The 24,313-nt window shown below is 31.3% G+C and overlaps 1 protein-coding gene across 3 annotated transcripts in view; it reads left to right on the forward strand.

Annotated features, from left to right (window-relative positions):
• The window catches only part of LOC118198837 (ankyrin repeat and fibronectin type-III domain-containing protein 1-like), a 1,134,269-nt gene extending 1,114,742 nt beyond the window's left edge, over positions 1-19,527 (forward strand). For all 3 annotated transcript variants that reach the window (XM_085812822.1, XM_085812824.1, XM_085812823.1), the window contains 6 exons: positions 5,964-6,191; positions 10,074-10,240; positions 10,466-10,618; positions 13,011-13,165; positions 14,165-14,265; positions 17,787-19,527. In XM_085812822.1, the coding sequence (XP_085668948.1) occupies positions 5,964-6,191; positions 10,074-10,240; positions 10,466-10,618; positions 13,011-13,165; positions 14,165-14,265; positions 17,787-18,740 (1,758 nt within the window). In that variant the 3' untranslated portion in view covers positions 18,741-19,527. The remainder of the gene's footprint in view (positions 1-5,963; positions 6,192-10,073; positions 10,241-10,465; positions 10,619-13,010; positions 13,166-14,164; positions 14,266-17,786) is intronic.
• The last annotated feature ends 4,786 nt before the right edge of the window (positions 19,528-24,313 follow it).

Consider the following 24,313-nt stretch of genomic DNA (forward strand, 5'->3'; position numbering starts at 1 on the left):
TTAAATTTTAGATGAAATTTAATTACGAATGATTAATTATTGCTGCGAACTAATCTACAATATCATTTAAATTCTGAGAGCATATGTAAAACAAGTGCAAGTATCAAAATTTATGAATATAAATAAAATTTAAATAAAGCTAAGTGCAAAAATTATAATTCATAAACTAAAGAAAACCAAACTATTAGAACTTGAAATTTTCATTTTGAAAAAAAAAAAATTATCAGAGAAACAAACTAGGTAATTAGCGCTAAGAGCTGCTAAGTACAAACAAAATTGTTTCAAAAGAATATAGTAAAGTTAAATTAAATTTAAATTATTCTTTTGCGCCATTGCTACAAGGAATGAAATTTAAATTTAACAAACATTCTCTATTCGTAAAAAGCAAATTTAAAGTTAATTAAATTTTAAATGAAATTGAATTACAAACATATATGACACTAAAACAAAATTAACGAATACAAATTTGTGGTCATATATTATAAGGATTTTAAGTTTTTAACTATCGTTTATTTTATTTTGAACTTTGATATTCTCTCTTATTTTCCATTTCCGGCCAGAATAAGCGCGAGTAGAATTGTTTATGATAATGAGGTTGCAAACTTTAAAAGGTATTTAAGAATTGGCTTCTAGCCAAGAGGGAGAGAGCCTTCCCCTGCCCTGCTACGCGCGTGCTTTTCAGTCAGTTCGTGTCTGTCTTTCGGCCAGAACTTAGTTCCTGCTGATATACTAGACGTATTATAGTATTTGCACTTAGCTCACTACATACATAGGGTCAAAAGGCCAATCTTCGCGTTAATAGGCTCTGCAAAGCATTTAAGTTTAATACTTATTTAGTTAAGTGAATATTTCTTATTTTTCACGTTTTAGACCAAAAGTGTTGGTCTCTGTATCCCGAAGTGCGGGAGCACCTGTATGCTGTGTGAAATAAAGGTAACTTGTTTGTCTATCCATCGTACGCAGGAACATAGCTTGAGTAAGCTTCCTGTTCCCACTCAGGATTTCTATTGATGTTTCCCAAGTCAATTAGAAGGAACAGTAGTCCTGACAATATACTAGACATATTATAGTGTTTGCACTGACAATATGACTAAAAAGGAAATACTCCAGCGCCTATCAAGAATTGTAAAGGGACATTAGAAGAATTTTAAGGAAAAACAGAAGTGAAAGCATAGAAATGATATGTATAAGAATGGCTGCATTCAATTTACTGAAATTCCTTTTTAACAATTTTGATTTAAATTCGTCATTGTTCAGCAACGCTTTTATTTTTAGTCACAATGGGACCAAGAACACTGTGATAATTTTTATTTTTGGACTTTCTAGGACATTTTAACTAAACCAAGTAATTTTAAAAGTTTTTTAAAATATATTTTATGTGCACTTTATCTTGCCTTCATGAAATTAAATTTAAAAAAAAAAATATTCCCATGAGGTAAAAAAGTGGTCTCACAGAAAACTGGAGACACCTTGTGAAACAATTAGATTGAAAACGTTTAGCCTTTATATGTCCACACAAAACGGAAATTTTCCCGAAAGGTCATTCAGATCTTTCCCTTTGTTTTTGAGTTAATAATGTGCAATCTGAGTTGTACTTGACTGACCAAGCCTCATTTAAATATTTTTATCCTGGAATGAGGAAGCCTTATGGTCATGCGTAAATGAGGATATGTTCAGATTCTTTAAACCAAAAGGAAGTACTGCAAACGCGAAGTGCAAATTGAGGATGCCGTGGTCATATGCTAACATCGTAAACGAGTAGGATGATATGATTGCCATCTAGATAAGCACTGCGTTCACCAATCCAATAAAAATTTTTAAAAGGTTTCAAAGGTCACACTCCTCTTTCCTCATGATGTTTGAAATTTGAATTTTAAACGTATGTTTAAACCATAAAATAAAGGCCTTATGTTGTAAGATTTTATTTAGGCATCTTATTTGACATGAGAAAACGGCTTTAGAGAAGTTGATAAAATTATGAACCATTATGTTCGTTTCGTTATGTTAAGTTACGCTCCCATCATATACGGTATCTGTGTTGCCATTTTGCAAAACGCAAGATCTTTCATTTATGCCAGTTATTAGGGTTTTATCAGTGTGGCAAAAATTACGATGCCGCATTAATCATTCAGATATAACCAATTTTCAACAGCTTAATAAAATGAGCGTTTTAAAAGCCATAAGTACGTTTCCCGACAATTTATTTTTTTTAATATTTTTCAATAGCATATCATACTGATATAGTTTAAAATACATTTAATTTATACTCTATCCGCGCTATAATTCCATTTGGTTCATGTCCGTGGTCGGAAGCCATCACAGCGGTGCACTCACTATATCCGCGCTATGATTTTTATGAACATTTATAGCATTACTGTAATTAATAAAGCATGTTTTTGACACCATATATTATTTACTTAAGTAAAAAATAGTTTGTTTTTGACGACATTTAAAAAAAAGGGTAGGAGAACAGATAATATATTTAAAAATTCTATATGACAGACTTAATGTTATGATGTTGAAAGCGTATTAATTATAACAATATTGTAAATAACCATAAACATCGTTAGCTAGCTATGTTTTTAAAATTATATTAATTGAATACATTAATAAAAAATTCAATAAATAAGAGATAAATAAATCGCTAGTTAATCTTTAAAGCCGATCCATTTTAATTTGAAAGACAAATTAAAAATTTCTGTCCCATCGAATGACCGTATTCAGAGAACTCGCTATTCGCTAGGATGCCTGAAAATGAATTTAAAGATCATACTTTTAACACAAAAGTAACATTCGCCAAGTAGCAGGGATGATAAATGCATGGTAGTGGAATGTAACTATCCAAAACATTTTTGAAAATCTCTATTAAACACGTTAAAAAAACGATCGAATAGGCAGGGAGAGTGATGTACATTTTCTTCTGTTAATTACTCACTTAGCTTTCGGATCACAAATAAAGAAATATACAAAATTTACAAACAGACAAGAAAAAAAAGTCTGAAATGTTTCAGATTTTAAATTACGTCCATTTTTTAACGTTTTGTGTGTTACCTTTATTTATTAAATATCATGGTCTTTGAACTTAAACCACAAAATTCAGTTCAATAGCAATGTCGCAAAATAATTTTAAAATGCGTATATCTTTAGAAATTCCGATAGACAGTTCGACGTGGAGATAAAAAGGTTTTTTTCGCCCTTAGAGTGTTGCCATTGCTCGCTTTCAAATCGTTGAGTTTGTTACTCAAACATTCGTTAAAGTATGAAATTGATAATAAAACAATCCAAAATATGAAATCGATAATAAAACAAATTCCAAATTTCAGATTTGGGCTTCCTCATGCCCATATTCGCAGTAGGATTACGTCATTCAAAATTCGATGGCTCTATGTACCATTATTTTATCACAATGCGAGAAATATACATACATTTATGCAGATTTTTCATTATTTAATTTCTTCAAATATAATGCAGGACTCTAAAATTTTGTGGCAACAGTTTGAAAAGTGAACCGACATTTATAAGAGTACGACACAAAATGCCAAAACGAAAGTAATAGTCCTTGGGGGACTCAAATCCCTTTGGACTAATAAAAGAAATATACAAAAGTTTTAAACTTTTATATATTTCTTCACAACATAAATTTTACATAAAATTCAATTAATAAGAGATAAATAAATATGCTCATAATTAAAGAAACTAAGTTTCTATAAGGTATTGTGTTCATAATCATTTATATTTAAATTTAACAATACCACGAATTTTAAGTCCTAAAAAACTTTAAACTTTATTTTATTACAAATGTGCTTAGAAAATTTCAATCATAATTATTATTGCGTAAGGTTATGCTATCATTTCTTTATAATCCATTCAGGTGGCAAATGTTGTAAACTTTTAATTTATCCGCCCCCCCCCGCGCTGTCGGAAATAGCTATGTCTCAGGGTTTGGCAAAGCATTAGATTAATTTATTTTTCAAATTTAATCCATCTGTACTTAAGCAAGTGCTTTAAAAGCAATAAATTTACTACTTAATAAGTGTTGATTATTTTATTTTTAATAACATAGCTAAATGTTGTAATTTAAAAAATAATTAAATGGATATGATTTAATTTATAATATTCAACTGATCTGTTTATGAACATTTGTAGCGTTATCTAAACTGATCAAAAATTGTTTGCAGCAATGTATATTATACATCTTCATATAGAGTTATTTTTTTAAGAAAATTTTGGCCCATATCCTCTTTATGTCACATAATTTTTTTTATTGTGAATGTTTACAAAAGCATAACAGTTTTAGACTAAAACATGGAAAGCGAAATTCATTTAAATTTTTAGTTCTGTGAATCCTGGTCAAGTGCATTGCATACCTTAGACAACTAGAAATATTTCTTTGAAAAGTACTTCATGAAATTACCTGTTGTATACTTCTAGTTAGAAAACCAAAAATAATTAATTAGAAAACTAAATTAATTAATTATTAATTGAAGTTATGAAGTTAAAAAAAACTATATTTATCAAGACACGTCAGATATAATTTTTCAGACTTACGTGTGCTTATATTTAGTCTAATGCAAAAAACGTAAAAGTTAGCTTTTCACCATTTTATACCCACATAATAAAATCCTTTCATGAATCAAATTCAAGGCTGAAATCAAACATTAAGAACCGTTATACCTATATTTTTTATCACTGTGGTTAAGTATTAACTGAAATTTGTTTTCAATTATTTGTTTCAAGATTTAGAGAATGAATAAGGCATTTTTGCAAAATTCAACAAACATGTTTTCATTGAATTTTGATATTTACATCTTTTTGAAGATTACAACAGTGAGTCATATATGTTGGAAGACCCACAGTACTTAATAACACACATTATTCAATTCTATGTCCCTTCAACAATAACAGATTTTCCCGTATATATTTTCTGATTTAAAGACTAAACTTTGATACCCGTTAACTGTTTATTTGAGGAACTCTTTATTTTCTTTTGCACACCCGGTCCATACGCTTTTACGTCATTCCATTTCCTTCTGGTTGCATCGTCTTCGGGATATCTGTTTGCAGATACTTCCTGCATATTTCTCCTAAAATATCTTCTTTTGAGATTTCCGTTTCCTAATCTTAAGATGAAGGAAAAAGGCATCTTTCTATTCACTTATCAGTGCTTGCCCATATAATCTGATAGTTTTACGTCCCTTCTATAAATGAGGCATGTGTTTGTTTCGTATTATTACAAGAAAAATATCACATTATAAATAAATGTAAAGAAAGTACCATTATTTACATCTAGATTCATCATGTGGATAACTGAAAATTGTGTAAAACTTGTAATTAAAAGAGTCGTCATGGATTTCTCCTTGTCTCCTACTTGGTTACACCTGCGTTTATTGCAGGTTCTGTTTCTAGCTGACTAAGCGGGGTTTTCTTCGTATATAACAGAGAAATATAAAGTAAAATTAAGCTAATATTTTAATGAAATAATCAACTTGTTTTCATCTAGTAGCTCCCATGATAATCTTCAATAAAATTAATATGAAAATAGAAGCTAAGCACTCCAATTTTGAGGTAGACTATGATCTTCGTCATTATATACAAACGGGATAAAATAATATTCATTACTACAATTAATATTATACATGTAAATTTCTTCTTCAATTGCAAAAAACAATTTACCTATTTATGTCTGGCTGGCTGGTACTTGCTCACATGACTATCAACTAATGAAATGTCTTTAAGTAAAAAAATCTCATAACTCTAAGTCAAGACATGAGTAATAAATTCCCTTACCTATTCTCTTTAAATTCAAATGAAAGAGCAAATGAAAGCTACTAACTTTATTTGCGATTTTGTTTGAATTTAAAGATATTAATATGTATTGATAGACCATGAATTTTTGATTTTGCAAATTTTGGATGTCGTAGTTTCCTTTCCAAAATGTTTATTTTGCGCTGTCGTCATTTCAGGCTGCCCTTGGATTGCAAGATTTGGGACAACTGTACTACTTGCCGCTTAAAGACAGTGAAGGTACAACGGTCCTTTGCACAGTGAAACATGTAAGAGACCCCAAAACTATGGTCACTCTGTCCGTGCGATGGATGCCTTTGTACAAAATCCAAAGAAAGCGTGCCAACAACTCTGACAGTAATGGGGACAACCCAGGCATAAGCGATTTGCTCCTGGATTCCTTACAAGTGAGTATCTGTGATAAAAGTCTATTCTACTTTTTAGAGGAGGAAAATTTTCTGTTGTAAATTTATAATCTATATTTTCGTAGTGTTTTTTAAATTTTGTCCCTCTGAGCTTAACAACATAAACATACATTATCTTTAAAAAGATATAAAAGTTTTCGTAAATTTTAGTGAGTTAGATTCATAATAATAAAATTATTAAAGAACTAGAAATGTTAAATTTTAAAGTTAGAAACCTCTGTAGAGATTAGTCTAGATGTGGCCAAACTTCATATTGCTAGGAACAGCATGTTCGAACTGAAGATAATTGAGGAACTGCAAGTAGGTATCGAGAGCAGCAATTAGATAGTTATATATTTTAAAAACAATAAAACATTTTCTAAGTAGAAAGAAATATTCCAAATAATTTAACAATGATATCGCATTTTATAATTACTGTGGTTATTTAACATAAATAATTTGCACAATATTCAGGAAAATATGTTCCTACGAAAAGCAAATTTTAAACTTTTTGATATAGAGAACACACCTTTTCAAACAGATAAACAAGCATTTTCTTCCAATTTCCAAAATTTTCTTCTGATTCTAATTGTCAACTGATTTTAATAGCAATCAACTTATTTATAATCAAGTATAAAAGAAAGAAGATTTAATATAAAAATCTTTTCATTTAACTGAAAAATAACTCAATAAATTGAAGAAAAAATATGATTTTCTTTTACTTTCAACTCTAAAGGAGGTAGGATGGGAAAACGCCGTCTGCAAAAAAACTGCATTTCGATACACAGAACTTTTTTTAAAAAGGCTGTCAAGTTAACGGAGTTTTTTTCATTTTCCTGCATAACTAACGTGAAGACGGAGATAAAATCATTCAAATACAATAATATAAAGTTCTTTTATAACGTCATTAGTATCATCTGCTGAAAGTATTGCCTTTGCAGGTATGCCTTTCTCAGATTTTTTTTTTAACTTCAACTAGCATCAGATATGCTTTTTTACTTCTGATGTAAATTAAAGATAAGCATATTCTTCGGCATACCATTCTGTAAGATTTGGGGTTTATAATCAACATAGTGTATATGAAATTTATTTGCTTTTACAGCTATATATTCCGATAGTTCAAGAACTAGTAGCACCGTGGTAATCACAAAACTGGTGCAAAGTTCAAAATTACTGTAAATTGCCATAAATGTAGAAAAAAGTTGTTGACTGTTAGAAAAACGTAGTGTAGCATGATTCCTGTTTCAAACTACGATAACATTTTAAAAATAAAACTATTCTTTGTTTAAGATGCCAAAGAGCCGCAGTTTGGCCATGCCTGGGTTAATTTGCCCCGTTTTTCACCATTAAGTCTCGTTGTGTTATGTTATGCATCATTAATCAAGAACGCTGACTAGCACATTTTCAATTCTGAGTTTTGTTGCCAATCTATCTAATCAAAACTGTTATTTTTCGCATAATAAAAGTATATTGCATTTTAACATAATAAAAGGCGAGACTTCGAAACAGTAAGAATATTTATTTTTATCTTTACGTAAACTTTAATGTGTCTTGTTTGACATAATTTATTATATATCTAAGAGATATTTTATAAAATTTTATGTTATTATCATGATTAATTAAAAAAATTCTAATGCCTTATTTTATGTTCTTTGGTTACAGAAATAATTCGTATGCCTAAAATATTTTTCCCATAAAAATCAGCATTTTGTGAGCTGTGCTGGTATACTTCCCAGCATATGTGAGCTGTGCTGGTATACTTCCCAGCATATATAGAGAAAGATATGTATGCAGCTAAATAAGAGACATAATATACAGCTAAATTAGAGAAAAGATCTTAATTTAGCTGTTTGGGACCAAAACTGCATAGATGTAATTTAACAGAATGATTAAAATTCTAAACATTTCTAGTGAGGTAGTTACTTTATTTTGTGAATAATCAGATTTCTTCTTCGATTTCATATGTAAAATGTTGTTCGTTTTTAAACTATATAAGTATAGATGAACAGTAGAAATTATTTCCATGATCCAATATTTGAAATCTGAATTTCCTTTAAAGAAATTCTTCGAATATGATAATTTAATTTCTTTCATAATTGTCATCTACTGAAAGGCTTTCCTTTGCAGGTATGCCTGCCTCAGAACTTTTTTTAATTCAGCTAGCATCAGATTTGAATTGTGATTAGATACATATATTTATCGATTTTCGAAACTGTATATTAAATTACGGAAAATATGAAAAGAAAAAAATAATCCCTTCATCGCTGCAGATCGAAAGTTTAATCTGTTCGGTTTTCTAATTAAATATATATATATATATATATATATATACAGTGTGTACCGTAAATGTTGCGATAAACTTCTAGGGAAGGTAGGGCACATTATAAGGATTAAGAATTGCATTGGAACCCATGCCTGGAAATGTCAGGGGTAAGTGGTAGGAGAGGTAGAAGATGGGAAAGAAACAAGAGTGATTAATTTGAAACATTCATTGGACATGGATACAAATGGTGTACGACAGCTTGAATGTTACAACAGATGCTCGAAGTTTGCACCATCAGACGCCAAACATGCCTGATACCGACTAACCATTTGAATACAGCGAATTATTTTATCATTCTGGAGCAGGTTTTTCCCGATTTGGTTGACGATGTTCCACCAAATGTGAGGCGCAACATGGGTTTCCAACATGATGGGGCTCATGCTCATTTTAGACTGGATGTTCGTAGACATTTGAACAGATCATTCCTGCACCGATGGATTGGGCGTGGTGGACTATTTCCCTGGCCCTCACACTCATCGGATTTATCCAGCCTTCATTTCTTTTTGCGGAAAGCCGTCAAAAGTATAGTGTATCACGATCCTGTTGTGTCTGAAATGATCTCGTGGCAAGACTCGCCTGCGCAGCTGCTACAGTCAAAGGAACTCCTGGTGTGTTTGAACATGTCCGGCAATAAATGGTGCGTCGGTGTCAGGAATGTTTGGCGTCTGATGGTGCAACCTTTGAGTATTTGTTGTAACATTTAAGCTCTCGTACACCATTTGTTTTCAAGTCCAATAAATGTTTCAAATTAATCACTCTTGTTTCTTTTCCCATCTTCTACCTCTGCTACCACTTACCCCTGACATTTCCAGGAATGGGTTACTATGCAGTTCTTAATCCTTATGATGTGCCCCTAGAAGTTTCTTGCAACATTTACGGTGCACCCTGTATATATACTATATAGCGATTAATAATAACCGAATGTGGCAAATTTTTTAACAGGAAGGTACGAATTTAAAGCAATTAAATTAAAAAACTTTGAAAGAAAACTGAAATAAAAGTAATTTAATACAAAATTAAAACAATATAGATAATAATTCTTTGATCTTCTTCAAGGAGCAGCTGAAAACATTATCAACAAACGCATATAATATATGGATGAACTGCAAAAACGTAATGAAAGAAAGCCTTTAAATTATTTAAATGAGAATATATTAATTCAATTTTTTAAAATTGAATAATTTAAAATTAATTAAGCTTTTATTTTAAAATTTCTTTTAAAATTTTAATAATTTTTATTAATATATTCTCATTTAATTATTTTAGATATAAAGATTTTCATTGATTTTTTTAATTAATGAATGAATGAATATCATAGCATTTTCTGCAACATTAATAGTATTTCTTAATTAACTATTGTTCAGGTTCTGATATATATAAACAGATAGCTAGATAGATGTAATTAAAGAAACCATGTTATATATATTATAAAAACTACATTATGTTAAATATATAAATATATATTTCACACAGCCCTTTTTAAGTTGTATTTATCAGTTTGGGTTCCAAAATAACCTTTAATAAAAGGCAAACAATAAGAACTGTATATTATTTCATTACAGGAGATGATTCTGTACAGCCAAGTGAGTAATAAGCCCTTACCTAAGGGCTTATATGTAGGCTACATGAAACTGAAGAGCTCCGTGGATGCTATTCGTGTTGTAGTACCAAGACTGACACCCAACGTTTTACCCCATGCTAAGATAAGGGATAATCCCCATGTATCATGGTACGTGTAAGGAAATCATTGAAAATTATCCTGAAACATTTATGTTAAGCATGACGATTTTATATTAAACATTACATGATTTCAGAATGATAGTCTTAATTTAAAATGGCTGAATATAGTTACTCTGTATTAAGCACCATATCACCCACGAATGCTAATTAATTCAAAAACGTAAACATAACGAATAATAATTTTCAACATTTCTTTTCGTAATTTTTTTTACAGTGAAGAATGGCAATGGTTCAAGAGTCTTTCAACGGGAAGCTTGCCTAGTGCACCTTCTGAATTTCAAGTGAAGTTCCAAAAAGCTTTATCTTTGGCTACGAAACAATTACTGTCAGAACTGGACATTCCAGAGAATGTAGCTGATTTGCACAGGTAAAATTTTCATGTTTCTTTCCGTCTTCAAATGCCATTTCGCTTAAGAATGTTATTGTAAAAACATATTTTGTTACAAACATATCCGTGAAGTTATAAAAGAACAAAAGACCATGAATATGATGATACACTGGGATAATGAGTACAAATAGGAGGAAAAAAATCTTTTAGTCTTCTAGTCTAAACTAAAAATCTTCTAGTCTTGTAGTCTTCTTTTATTCTTTTAATTTCTAATTTGCGCGCTGTCACATCAAAGAACTCTTGTAATTTTTTAATATTTTCTGATATTAATTCTGTCTTTTCTGAAATTATAACGAAGATACTAATTTTGCGCTAAAACGGTTCACCTTAGTCTTTTCCCATTGGCTATAGAGACCAATTTTTAGTCCAAAGGGATTTGAATCCCGAAGGACTATTAGTTTCATTTTGGCATTTTGCGTCGGACTCATAAATGTCGGTTCACTTTTCAAACTGTTGCCACAAAATGTTAGAGTCCTGCATTATATTTGAAGAAATTAAATAATGAAAAATCTGCATAAATGTATGTATATTTCTCGTATTGTGATAAAACAACGGTACATAGAGTCATCGAATTTTGAATAACGTAATCCTCCAACGAATATGAGCATGTGGAAGAACAAATTGGAAATTTGAAATTTGTTTTATGATCGATTTCCTATTTTTTAAAACTTTGACGAATTTTTGATTAACAAACTCAAGGATTTCAAAGCGAGCAATGGCAACGTTGTGCAGAAAAAACATTTTTATCTCCAGCGCGTGAGTCTCTGTATCGGAAATTCTAAAGATATGCTCGTTTTAAAACTATTTTGCGATATTGCTGTTGCACTGGATCTTATGGTTTAAGTGCGAGGAACATGATATTTAATAAAGAAAGGTAACACACAAAATGTTAAAAAACGCCCCTTTGGACGTAATTTAAAATCTGAAACATTTCAGATTTTAAATTATTTTTTATTTTTTATTTTTTTTATTTATAATTTTAGGTATTGTAACAATTAAGTCAACTATTTAATCAACAAGGAGCAGGTAAACAAATCTACAGGTTCTGCCATAATCACTAAATCAATGCGATATCAATAAATATTAAGATTATATATTTTTAAAAATACATATTGTGACATTTATTCATTATATGTTAAATTTTCATAATTTTTTTCTAAGAAAGAAATCCTAAAAGTATTTAAGAAGAAATTTATTAATTCAGTTACTTAAAATTACACAGAAAATACTTAAAATTACACAGAAAAATTAAATTTAATATTTAATATCTATTCTTATGTTATCTAGCAAATTTAAATCATAGACAAATTTTATTCCTTACTAAGCAGGAAAATAATGAGATAGGTCATATTATGATATTGTATGATAAAATACAATACGTGCTTAAGACTTAAAAACTTTACTTTTTTTTTTAGTCCAAAGGGATTCGAATCCCGAAGGACTATTAGTTTCGTTTTGGCATTTTGCGTCGGACTCATAAATGTCGGTTCACTTTTCAAACTGTTGCCACAAAATGTTAGAGTCCTGCATTATATTTGAAGAAATTAAATAATGAAAAATCTGCATAAATGTATGTATATTTCTCGTATTGTGATAAAACAACGGTACATAGAGTCATCGAATTTTGAATAACGTAATCCTCCAACGAATATGAGCATGTGGAAGAACAAATTGGAAATTTGAAATTTGTTTTATGATCGATTTCCTATTTTTTAAAACTTTGACGAATTTTTGATTAACAAACTCAAGGATTTCAAAGCGAGCAATGGCAACGTTGTGCAGAAAAAACATTTTTATCTCCAGCGCGTGAGTCTCTGTATCGGAAATTCTAAAGATATGCTCGTTTTAAAACTATTTTGCGATATTGCTGTTGCACTGGATCTTATGGTTTAAGAGCGAGGAACATGATATTTAATAAAGAAAGGTAACACACAAAATGTTAAAAAACGCCCCTTTGGACGTAATTTAAAATCTGAAACATTTCAGTTTTTTTTTTTTTTTTTTTTTTTTTTTTTTTTTGCATGCTAAATATGTAGAAAACATTTGAGAACATACATAAGTAGATACATAAGTACATGTACGAAATATACATAATTTTGATGTATGACATAGTTTTTACAAAACTTTTTTATAAAAATTAAGGTATTAACTAAATAAATGTAGCCACTGTTGTTAGCATTTAATTATAGGAATTATAAACGTGTTGCGGCACAGAAGAGCGAAATTAATCATGGTATTATAAATACTGATACTAAAGTTTTGAAAATGATACCTCCATACTCTAAGATACACTTCTTATGTTTTTTAGACTGTAGCATTTTACTAACGCACAATCAATGTTAAAATGTGTTTTCTTATTTTTCATTTCTAGGTATTATGATGTAGAAGTTATCGAACTGAGCGAAGATGTGGCTTTCATACTAGTACTGCCCCCTGTTGACAGTGTTTGCTCTGTACCTGGCCAATGTGATGAAATTACTTCTAGACCCGACTGCATTCCGTTACCAATACAAATATTCGAAATGAGTAAGTCTGTATTGACTGTTTCGAAATGCATAAATGCTTTGCCTGAATTTCTGAGATAGTGATATTCATTTAACTTAGATAAACATCGTGTGTCTCTAAATGTCTGCCTTATTTTGACAGGCTGAAAAACTATAAGATATTTAATTTTCTGAAACTATTGAGGAATCTGTAGTTAAAAAAAGATAAATAAATAAGTGAAAAAGTAATTCATGCAAACATCGAAAAGACAAATAGTCAAACTGCGTCTTATATGTATTACAATTTTTTTTACAAAAATTAAGATTTTTGATATAACATTTTATAACATTTTCATAACGTGTTTCGTTGTTTCGAAAGCTTAATAATTAATAAAGTTCTAAAATAATATTTAAATAAAACCAATTAAAATTATTAAGTAAATAATTTAACTTTCACAGTAGATTTCTTACTCGTTTCATTTGAAATTAATTAATGAAGAAATGACTTATTTGACACGAAATGAAAGAATGAAGGATACTTACATTAAAGTATAAGTCTTACGCTGGATAAAATAGATAGAGTCCCAAGGAGGGGGCGATATGTGCTCAGAATAATACTGAAAATGTTGGTTGGATTATTAATGATCAATAATTTACTGAGCAGGATCAGATGCCCTCTGCTGTAGCATTTTTATGCAGGAATTTAATGCAATCTTAAGCTATTTCTAGAGGTTCTTAATGGACAAAACATTTCGGGAATGCTTGACGTAAGGCATTATATCTATTCGGTATTTCCTTATTGCAAGGATTTTCTTTGTTTCAATGTATTTCTGTATTCTCAACCAAATCAATAATTTTGAAAATCAATCTGCCATTTTTATACCGCAATATTTCCTTACGAGCACAAATAATTATATTTTGTTTAATTTGGTGGCGACTACTGCTAAATTTAATTAACGTCCTGGGTTATTTAAGAACGTAATAAAATTTTAAGTTCCGCAGTTATCTTTATTTATTTATTTATGTATTTTATTTATTTCAGTACATATGACTACGTATCAATCGAGTTTTATAACTCGTTACTCACGCCTGTCGTCTATACTGGAAATGGACAATATGCTCGCTCACCATGCCCAGCGTGAAGTAAGTTTGTGTTTTGTTTAAGTCAGTTAATTAATTCTCAGTTTATCTTTTTCAACTGAAAGCTAACTTTCCTAACGAAAACTTGATTAAAAATGAAAACAAAATAAGGAAAGGAAAATCGCTGTTCCGATTGGCTAGATTGTAGTGGTGTTAATGAAGTCACTACTTCCTAAAACTACAGTGTTAATTTCGAATCCCATGATAAAGCTATATATGTTTGTAAGATTTATGCTTCACTTTAAATTTACACCCCACCTGCATCAAGTGGCAGCATGGTGTGAGGCATTCTTGTGTAAAATCTTGCCAGTTTGGTCGGATGGTGTAGGGACTGCTATTCATTATGGTGTTATCATCAGCGTCATCATACCTCTATGTCATTTGGCGACGAGTGGTGTATGGCAATGTATTTCTTTTTACTTTTGACTGATTGCGCAGTGCACCTCCAACATTTGAAGAATAAGGTGAGATTTGAAGAATAAGCAAATTAAATTTTGAGTTTACTCAGAGTCAAACCCATAACATTCAGTGGCTCGGCCTCTAGCCTGGAAGCGATTAGAGGAAATAAAAGCAGGAGTTGTTGCTACTAATCCCACTTGTCTGGCAATAGTCAATACAAGCCCACGATATTCATCGTGGCAAGGAGCCATATCAGCCTGTCATTGGTCACTAACTTGGGTGGCAAAGCAGGAGTTTTCATGTACAAGAGCTCAAAAAAATTCTTTTTCAATATCCCCCTACTTACGTCCGCACTCCTTCTGGGTATTAGCTCACGTGCGGATCATAGGCAATGAAAAGACAGATAAGCTCGCTACATCGGCAGTGAATGCTGAAAGCCCGACAAAGCATCTTGTGAAACTCATAACCTCTTACCTAAAGAGAATTACTTTTGAAAATATATTGTGTCAATGGCAAGAAAAGTGGGACTCAGCATCCACAGGTAGAGAGACCTAGTTTTTTTTTTTTTCCAAAAGTGGGATAGGGGTCCTTAATATACGTCCTGTCTGGACGCGAAACTTTTGTTTGGTAAGATATTTGTTTGGTATACGACTTTTACCTCTCTCAAGACAATACTAAGACTACCCTTGACATAGCAACAGGCTATTATGCCTGTTGCTACACTTCAGTAAACAATCCGCGCTATAGCTCTGAATTTTCAAGTGATTTGAGACGGCGTCAAATAATGTTGAAAAATTGATTTTGATCTAGGTAGTAGGAAAACATTTATGTATAGTTAGTTAGTTATAAGCACTGGCCTCCAGCCCACCTAGCAGACGAAACCTGCCATATGGCTATGGACAGGCCAAGCCACAAAGCATAACAAAAAAAAAAAGGTTATCATAACGAAAAATAACAAACTTAATAAACATTTGGTAATAAGTTCAGATCATACAGTCACATAAAACGAACATAAAAGCTTAAAAAAACCGTAAAGCAGATATATACATTCCAAACACTCTCGGTGAAATTAGTATATAGATGTATGGTTTCCATTTCGGTTTTTTCTTTCCTAAGTTTAAAATCTTTATAAGTGTTGCTTTCAATTAGTTGTTATTATTCAAATCTTCTTTATATTATCCAAATTCATCTTAAATTTATAAGTTACCTCAATTATTTCTGTTTTCAATATGATTTTCTGCTTTGATATATCTCGATACCAATATTCTTCTTATTCTCAATCACAGTTTGCATAATATCTCCTGCAAATTTTCTAAACAATTTATAGTTACTAAATAAATCTTCAAACTTCACAAATTTATATTTTCCTCTCACACTTCCAGTTAGGCAACAATCCTCGACGAAGTGCTTTGAATCGCCGAATTTATTACAAACTTTACATATATAATAATTTTCCTGGAGGTGGAACCTTTTTAAGTAAGCAGTGAATCTTCCATGTGCAGTGAGAATTCGATTGACATCTACATCTCCTAAAATTCGCATTATTTTGCTAATTTTTAAACACCTTAGATAATTTTTGTTTCTTTCAGAGAGATCCCACAGATTTTTCCAATCTGTAATAAGCTTGTTATATATTATAGTACATGTCTTCTTTTTCGAATCTTGAATAGAAACCTTTTCGGTCCCAACCCCCAGGCTGGCATCTTTCACTAGAGCATCCGCTCTCTCATTCCCATAATATCAAATACAGTGCTTCATTTATGCGGCATTTGTATTTTAGTCTTAAACAGTATTATAATAATGCCAATAGGATTTTTGTAAGAACGGATTAATTATTTTTCCTTTATTTTTTATTGGATAAGCTCGTTTGGTATACGTCTACGATATGTATCGGATGTATATCCAGGTACCACTGTATATACATATTTAATTGCGGGTCAGAATATTTAGCATAAATATAATTAATATCAATTAAAAGTAAGCGTTGTAAAATGTCTTTAAATCAGCAAAATTTCCTTGCACTGATTTTCCGAAATGTTACACGTAAAGCTATGAAACATTCTGAGTTTCATTTATTAAATCAAAATGAATATTTTAGCAGCTGAACCCTCCTGTACGGCGACGCCCTATAAAAAGTTAGATTATTCTATTTTTAAAGCCTTTTCACTCCCAGTATTAAACTAGTTTTTATATTCTCTATTCTAAATTCAAAGAAACTGTAATTAGTTCTACTTATCAAAGACCAGTCTTTAAGAAGCAAAGTAAAATAATCTGCAGCTGCTGCTTTCAGATAGGCTGTACGTATACGGAGGCTGTGTACGTATACGGAACGTAGTTTTCTGTTAAAGATTTGAGAGGGGAATATTGCACTGATTTTATGCATAGAAAATACAGGCACTTTAATCACACTATAAAATTTATTTAAAATAGTTTTAATTTCTGCCATATCTGAAAACTGTCATTCCTGTCATCGGCAATTTAATCATTAAAATTGCATACCTTGAATAATTGGTTGTACACCGATGGTATCATCTTAGAAATAAGTAAAGTAAGGTAAGCCTTCAAACTACAGCAGCTTTGGTCACGTTTTATCTTATAGTAAACATTTACGAGCCTTACCGCATGCGACTCCTAAAATGCATTTTTTTTTTTTTTTTTAAAGACAGAAAGAGAGAGTGCATGTTTTCATAATTTTGGAACATTTTTCAACAGCAGTTTGGCTTGTTACGTGCCAGTTTTTCTTTTCTGCTAAATGATCTTTAGCAACAATATAGGTATTTTGATAGTTAAAATTTTCATCATAGAGGGCCATTATGAAAAGTTAAATTTCGTTTACTTTTACAGAAAGATATATTCAGAAGTTGTAGCTTTTTTAATGCTTGCAACCATCTTTTCAATAAACATTTAGTCGTTGAGGCTTATAAATTTTCTTGCATGTATGAATAAGAACACTATTTTAAAGGTACTTGTTATTACTTTTAAAAACACTTTTCACTAATCTCGTTTTTATTATTATATTACTGTAATTTCTCTAGGCAACTGCAAGGCCATGGTTGATTCAATATTCTTGTAAAGTTAAGTTGTTTATTAGTTCACGATCTCAAAGCATGCTTTCTTTTTCCTAGGCTTTCTCAACGTCAGAGCTATCGGAAGCCAAATCTCGCCTCAGCCAGTTGCAAGAATTTCAGACTCAAGTTGACAATATGTGGCGAGCAGTACGATGGATTATGGATGTTCTTACATTTGCTCGTGATAAACAAGGTTCCAACGGAATTCCATTGAAAGACATCTGGACTAACTTTTCTAGTCCAGACTCACCTAGCATAACATTGCCTGAACAAATGAAGCAAATTGCCGAGAGCACTCGCACCAGTCCTACACCATTAGTGAGGCTCATGGACGTGGAAAGGAAGCAGATCCGTCGTTGTTCGTCAACATCCCGTTTGCAAATAAGCTATACGGACTTATCTTGTGACAGTGATAGCATCAACAGTGGATCCAAAGCTCACAGTGCAGAAAGACTGGACGACTCGAACTTTGAGAAAGAGTCCAATTACAGAAGCAGCATCCGCAGTTCATTTGCCGGAAGCCTCAAATCTTTGTCTTCGGCGGATATTGCGGGTGATGATGATAAGCTGAGTATATACTCAAAAGACAGTGCTTGCAGTATCGATGAGGAATGCCACAAAGACAGTAAAAACGGTGATGATGCTTTGCAGTTATCATCTCCTGCTCCCTCTCACTCTCAAAACTCTGGAATTATAAGAGTTTACGCAGCTTACGAGACTGGATTACCGAGTGGAACTAGCGTGAAATTGCATGTAACGCCATTAACTACTGCTAGGGAAGTAGTGGATCTAGTTGTAAAACAACTGAACATGGCGGTGATACTGAAAGGTAGAGGTGGTCCAATATACGGTAACAGCCAGTTGCACAGTTTTTGTCTGGTCGCAACAGCTGGTGCTAGAGAGAGATGCTTAAGTGATGATTTCCAGCCAATGAAATTGCAAGGACCGTGGTTAAAGGGCAAACTGTTCGTTCGACGGAAAAATAATTTATTTAATCGTAGCACAGACTAAGGACCTCAGCATCAGATTCTCGGATAAATGCTCTGAGTAAAACGTGATAATGATGCCAAATTTTTGAAATATTCATAGTCCTCACTGTATGCTGAATGCTTCTTACGCATTTCACTATAATTTCCATTTTAGAAAGCCTGGTACATAACTAGTATTAGTAACACTGTATGCCTGAAAGTATTATATCATGAGTATTTAATTTTGTATTAATAGTTTGTTTTTGTTGATTGTATTGTACTTAGAATCCCAATGTCATTTATCTCCTGCTACCTTTTACTCCTTTTTCTGAATTATCTGAAGCAAATTATTTAATTATATTGTCTAGATAATTGATTCATTCCGGTAAATTTTTTTATTTCCATATTTATTAAATTATAAACTCTAGAAGGAGATTTTTAAGATAACGCAAAGATTTCTCAGGTATATTCTGCATTAAGAGTTTGGAAAGATATTTCTACTAAGAACCATAAGAATGAAAAATTTTAATATATTTCTTCTACAAAGGTGATAGATTTTTAAAATAAATTTTTCATTGTTTGTAATCTTTTTCAATGATATTTTCAAGACGCGTATATACAAAAGTACTACTTGGAATAATTATAGGTTTAGCATCATTCAGAAATTATGAATTCAAAAATATGAATAAAACAAAAAAACGGCAAATTCTGAAAGCCATCCATTTATTGTATTTTGCTACAAATCAAAAACATGTACAGATTCAAACTGTTTAAATACATTTCCTAAAAGTTGTAAGTTTGCTTCCTAATAAAATTATTTAAGAATTGTTGTCACTTTATTACATTTTATTTTTGTTACACTGTGAACATGTCACATTTTGCTGAAACATCAATGAACTAAATGAGTGATGTGGAAAATACTGTACTTTGAAACTAAATTTGTTCATTATCTAATCCAAAACTAATTACCTGAATTAATAAGATAAGTTTTATTTTAATCCAACCTTTTAATCTGATGTAAAAATTACGTATTTTATCTCTCTAGAAGTATGAACAATTCAACTTTAGACTGGTGTGCATTATAGAAAAACCTTTTAGAGCAAAAAGCACTGAACACTGGTAGCTCGACCTGGAATTCACGTATGTATTTCTCTGATCACTGGTCTGTAGACATTTATGGGCAATATGAGCCACCTAAAGTATCACGGCAAGTTATCAGTTACACTAGAAATAATGTTTACAGCCATATATTATGAATTAATCAAAACTTATTAATTACAGCTTGTAATTCAAAACTATATATGATGTCTAAATACAAAATGTGTACTACTTGCGACACAAATTCACAACAAGCTATTGCCAGGATCTGGTTAACGCAAGTAGACATTCAGGAATCGTACGCTAGCAATTAAAGGCAATTTAAATTTGTAAAGCTTCTGATCCGAGAGAATTATTGTGGTGGAAGCCAAGAAGAGACAGAGAAGTATGCAACTTAAAAATAAACTTCAATTGAGGTGGAGATAATAATCACATCCTTATGTACATAGAAGAAAAAAGCTCAGCAGTTGAAAAACTCTATCATGTTTACTAGAGCATATCATTTTAGGAGGCTTGTATTATTTAATTATGACGAAGCACATTGAGGAGGAGTATGGATGGATGGAAAAGGATGCTTTTACAGAATTAAATATGGCGGAAACGGAACGCGAGGGTATTACCAACATTACGCGGCTTTAATCATTAGGCCTCCAGTAAGGACGAATCAGCTTGAAAAATTTTTTAAAAATTATATTTCACAAATAAATTTTTTAACTACTATTTGAATGCTGGCAAAAATGTATAATTGCCGATTGCGATTATAACCGTATTTTATTTCTGAGATACCGAAAAATCTCATAGTTAGTTTGTAGAAACATTAAGTATTTTGGAAGCAGGAGAGATGAAAAATGAGCAACGCCTTCGCCGGGACTCGAACCACGGACCTCTGGAATACGTGCCCAGCGTGCTGATCACTACACTACGAAGGCCTGCTAAGATGGCGGGAGAAATACCTTATAAGTTTACCTTTGACTTCTGATCTGACCAATTTTAGCCTTCTTCGATATAAAAAAAGTTTGTTTATATTTATATCATTAATGTTAGTAAGTTTTCTGTTTATTTACTTGATTCGAAGCGTAATTTAATTTTTTTAAAAGCTATGTTTTTTAAATATGTAAAACGTAATTATTATTTCCACTATTAAAAAGAAGAAAGTAAGTTACAAAAATAATGAAACATTTTTGTTTACCAAAATAATTCCCGGAAATGAATTTGTTGAAAAAAGAGCTGCACAAATATTCACCCGAGAAAAATTGATCATCAAGTTTTTCCTGAAAAAATTAAATTCATTAGCATCTCTAATTTAATATCCTCTTTCATTTACACAGCCTTATCTCGTTTAACTGCAACCGCAGTTATTGCGCATTTTTGTCAAGAAGGCTTTCCGTCACTCATTAAATCAATCAAGCGCCAGCCTGTCACAAATCCCATTTGTTCTCTTCTTGTGTGTGTATTCCCAGTTGTTCGTTACGATTACATCTAGCAATATTCCAAGCATTTCTTTTATCATTATAATCTAATTAATACTTATGCTGCAGTTTTAAAAGACTGATATTATTTCTGCGTTTTTACGAGCTCAGAAACAATATTGTAATTATTACTTAAATCTCCAAACTGCTTTTATTAAATTTTACCTATGTTAAAATTGTTTAACTCTTTTTTTTTTTCTCTCCCCAAGAATATTATTGCAACTCTGTAAGTTAATGAACAGAATGTTTATCTCACACCATTTCACAATTTCTTGCTAGTATTCTGTTGAAATTAGGGATGTTAGTAGTCGTACATGTGAAGCAAAGTTTCACAAGAACTTATAATAATCTAACAGATAAAAAGTATTAAATTTCTATCGTTTTAAATCATAAGCTTGGAATGTTTAACCTTAAGAAAGTAAGAATACGCTTCTTGTGAAAACAGTTAACCGAGTTTACAAACGAAAGAGATAAAATGGAATTTAAAGGTATCTCTTACGAGAATTTTAAAATATCGCTCCGCAAACACGTGAATTTGAAGAAATGAATTCTTGTTTTTTGTGTTAATTACGTGATTTTTAGAGCAAAAAATCTGATGTATACACCACGTGACTTCCTTGTACGGAATATTAAATTATACATATTTTTTCTTGCATTTCATTTAAACTTATTAGATTGAATTAAACCTACTTCGCCGACAGCGCATAAAAAACAATAGAATAAATGCATTCTTTAAAATTCACTTTGTTTTCCATAGAGACACTCTGGCGCTAGGTTTACTTAACAGTATTATATTTCGTTTATATATTATAACTCAGAATGCACAAAATTTATATCATTTAAAGAATTATCTAATCGTTGCCACATGTTCTATTCAAATACTATAATAAAGCTAGAACTATGTATAAAAGAAATTAAGAAAACAAAAAAAGAAAAAGAAAAAAAGAAACAGTTTTTCACAGACGATTGAGTATTTCTCATTCAATTAATTCAGTTTTCACTTCGCGACAAGGCAAAAATACATAAAAACTCAAAATATCTGTATTAAAAATTACGAAGTAAATCTTAAACGCTTATTTCCTCGAAAAAATTCCAGAAAGGATTAAGCATGATTTAAATAATAAATGAAGGCGTTATCTTTGTTGTTGCGAAGCTAAGTTTCTCTAGATTGACAACAAATCCGCTACTCAGCTGTTTCAAATGTAAACAAGAGCAATGGCCGCCATCAAATTAGGCTTAGTGGCACTTAAACAATATTAAAATTGTTGATAATTCTAAAAATATTGTATTCAGATTTACTAAAGGCATAAAACCCTTAACCGGAAGATAAAAACAACATAATTCAATCATTTTTAAAGCAAAAAATGTACAATTTACAAACATATAAGAGTAAAGAAACCGAGATCACTGAGCCGGGTAACAGAGTGGTTATATTTATAAATATATGTATATACGTTCGGCGAGGCCGATTGAAAACAAAATACGAGGTGCACATATAGCAATCTTATATACAAAATTTCAACGTTTTGAGGCTACTCGTTTTTGAGTTATGCGAGATACGTACGTACGTACATACGTTCGTACAGACGCCACGAAAAATTCTCTTCAGAAATTATTTTAAAGCAGTTTTTTAGTTTTTTTTTTTGGGGGGGGGAGGAAAAGAGTCTTTTATTCTGTCCTTACGTACAGATATCACGCAAAAACATCGTTAAATTGCATTCGAAAGCGGTCAAAGTGGATATTTTCGCTGAAATATGCTGCCTGAAGCTTTTCGCGATTTCAATACTTCCTTTTTACTTCATACAAGGAAGTAAAAAGGCTTGTAAATGCTCTGAAAAGTATAAAAATTAGTGTGACTCGTTTTATTTTTCTGTTTAGTTTATTGCCGAGTCCTGGACCAAACGCACAGTATTTTAAATGTACACCAGTTACATACTTCACTTAAAACTCTTCTCTATAGGCCTATTGAAAATTCACATAAAATATCAATGAAGTTTCTTGAAATGCATCTACAGTAAATGAAAAAATGGTGATGAATGCAACAAGAATTCGTGTAAATGTAGGTGAATCCTGGAAAAATTCGTTTTTAAGATCTCGACTGCATTTTCTTCGTTTGGTAAAGCATTTTCAACCTTCTGAAATGGATGGATGAAAATTATTGGGCTGATTTCCATGCATTTAAAGACAAGATTCATTTCCGAATGAAAAAAATAATTAATGTAAATCGCATCATTACTGCCTTCGGGTTATGAATTCATTCTAACTGTCCAAATTCTTCATTCAAACGAATAGTACTAAACCTTAATATGCAGTTTTCGTATAACATTGATCTCAGTTTATGAACCTAATGCATTATCTTAAAAATTCTTCTTTGTCACAGACATCGGTACCCCTACTTAGTACATAATTGCAGCATCGCTGCAACGGCTAGTCGCACGATCGCTTCATCATTACGAAACTATTGGTTTCAATGCCAATGCAGGACTAGTTGCCAAATGATTAACTCCTAATCGAGATTATCCGTGTGCACAAGATATATAACTCATATTACTAGATCCCGTGTGTATGATGGCAACACGATTTCAAGCAGTTTACGCAATGGCGTGCCAGAAGTCAGCAACGGCCTTGCTAGGGGTACACATCAAACAACGTTCGTCTGGCACGCCTAGCGTCTCTGCGATTACAGGATGTCACAATGGAAGAAAAAATAAAGATTTGGAAATTAGTAGATACGTAATAAAATATTATGCTTCCCGAGATAGAAAAAAAAAGGTGCGTGTGGGAAAGATAATTTCAGTTTCGAAAGTTATGAAATTAATATATATTTTTTTGTCAAATTAAATATTGATGATAGGAAATTTAACTCTACATGAGTAGAATTATTTAATTAAAAGTGTATATGAATTACATTATTCGTAAAATTAAGAATCAGGGTCTCTAATACGAAAGGGAAAATAATTACACAAAATGATTTATTAAAGCGTTTTCCTTTACTTTATATTTTTCAATTTTTATTACAATGAAATTTTTTACTTCAACTTAAAAGTAC

The sequence above is a fragment of the Stegodyphus dumicola genome, chromosome 3, assembly GCF_044657685.1.
Source record: "Stegodyphus dumicola isolate Sdum_Otavi_A_Nest chromosome 3, ASM4465768v1".
In the NCBI taxonomy this organism is placed as follows: Eukaryota; Metazoa; Arthropoda; class Arachnida; order Araneae; family Eresidae; genus Stegodyphus; species Stegodyphus dumicola.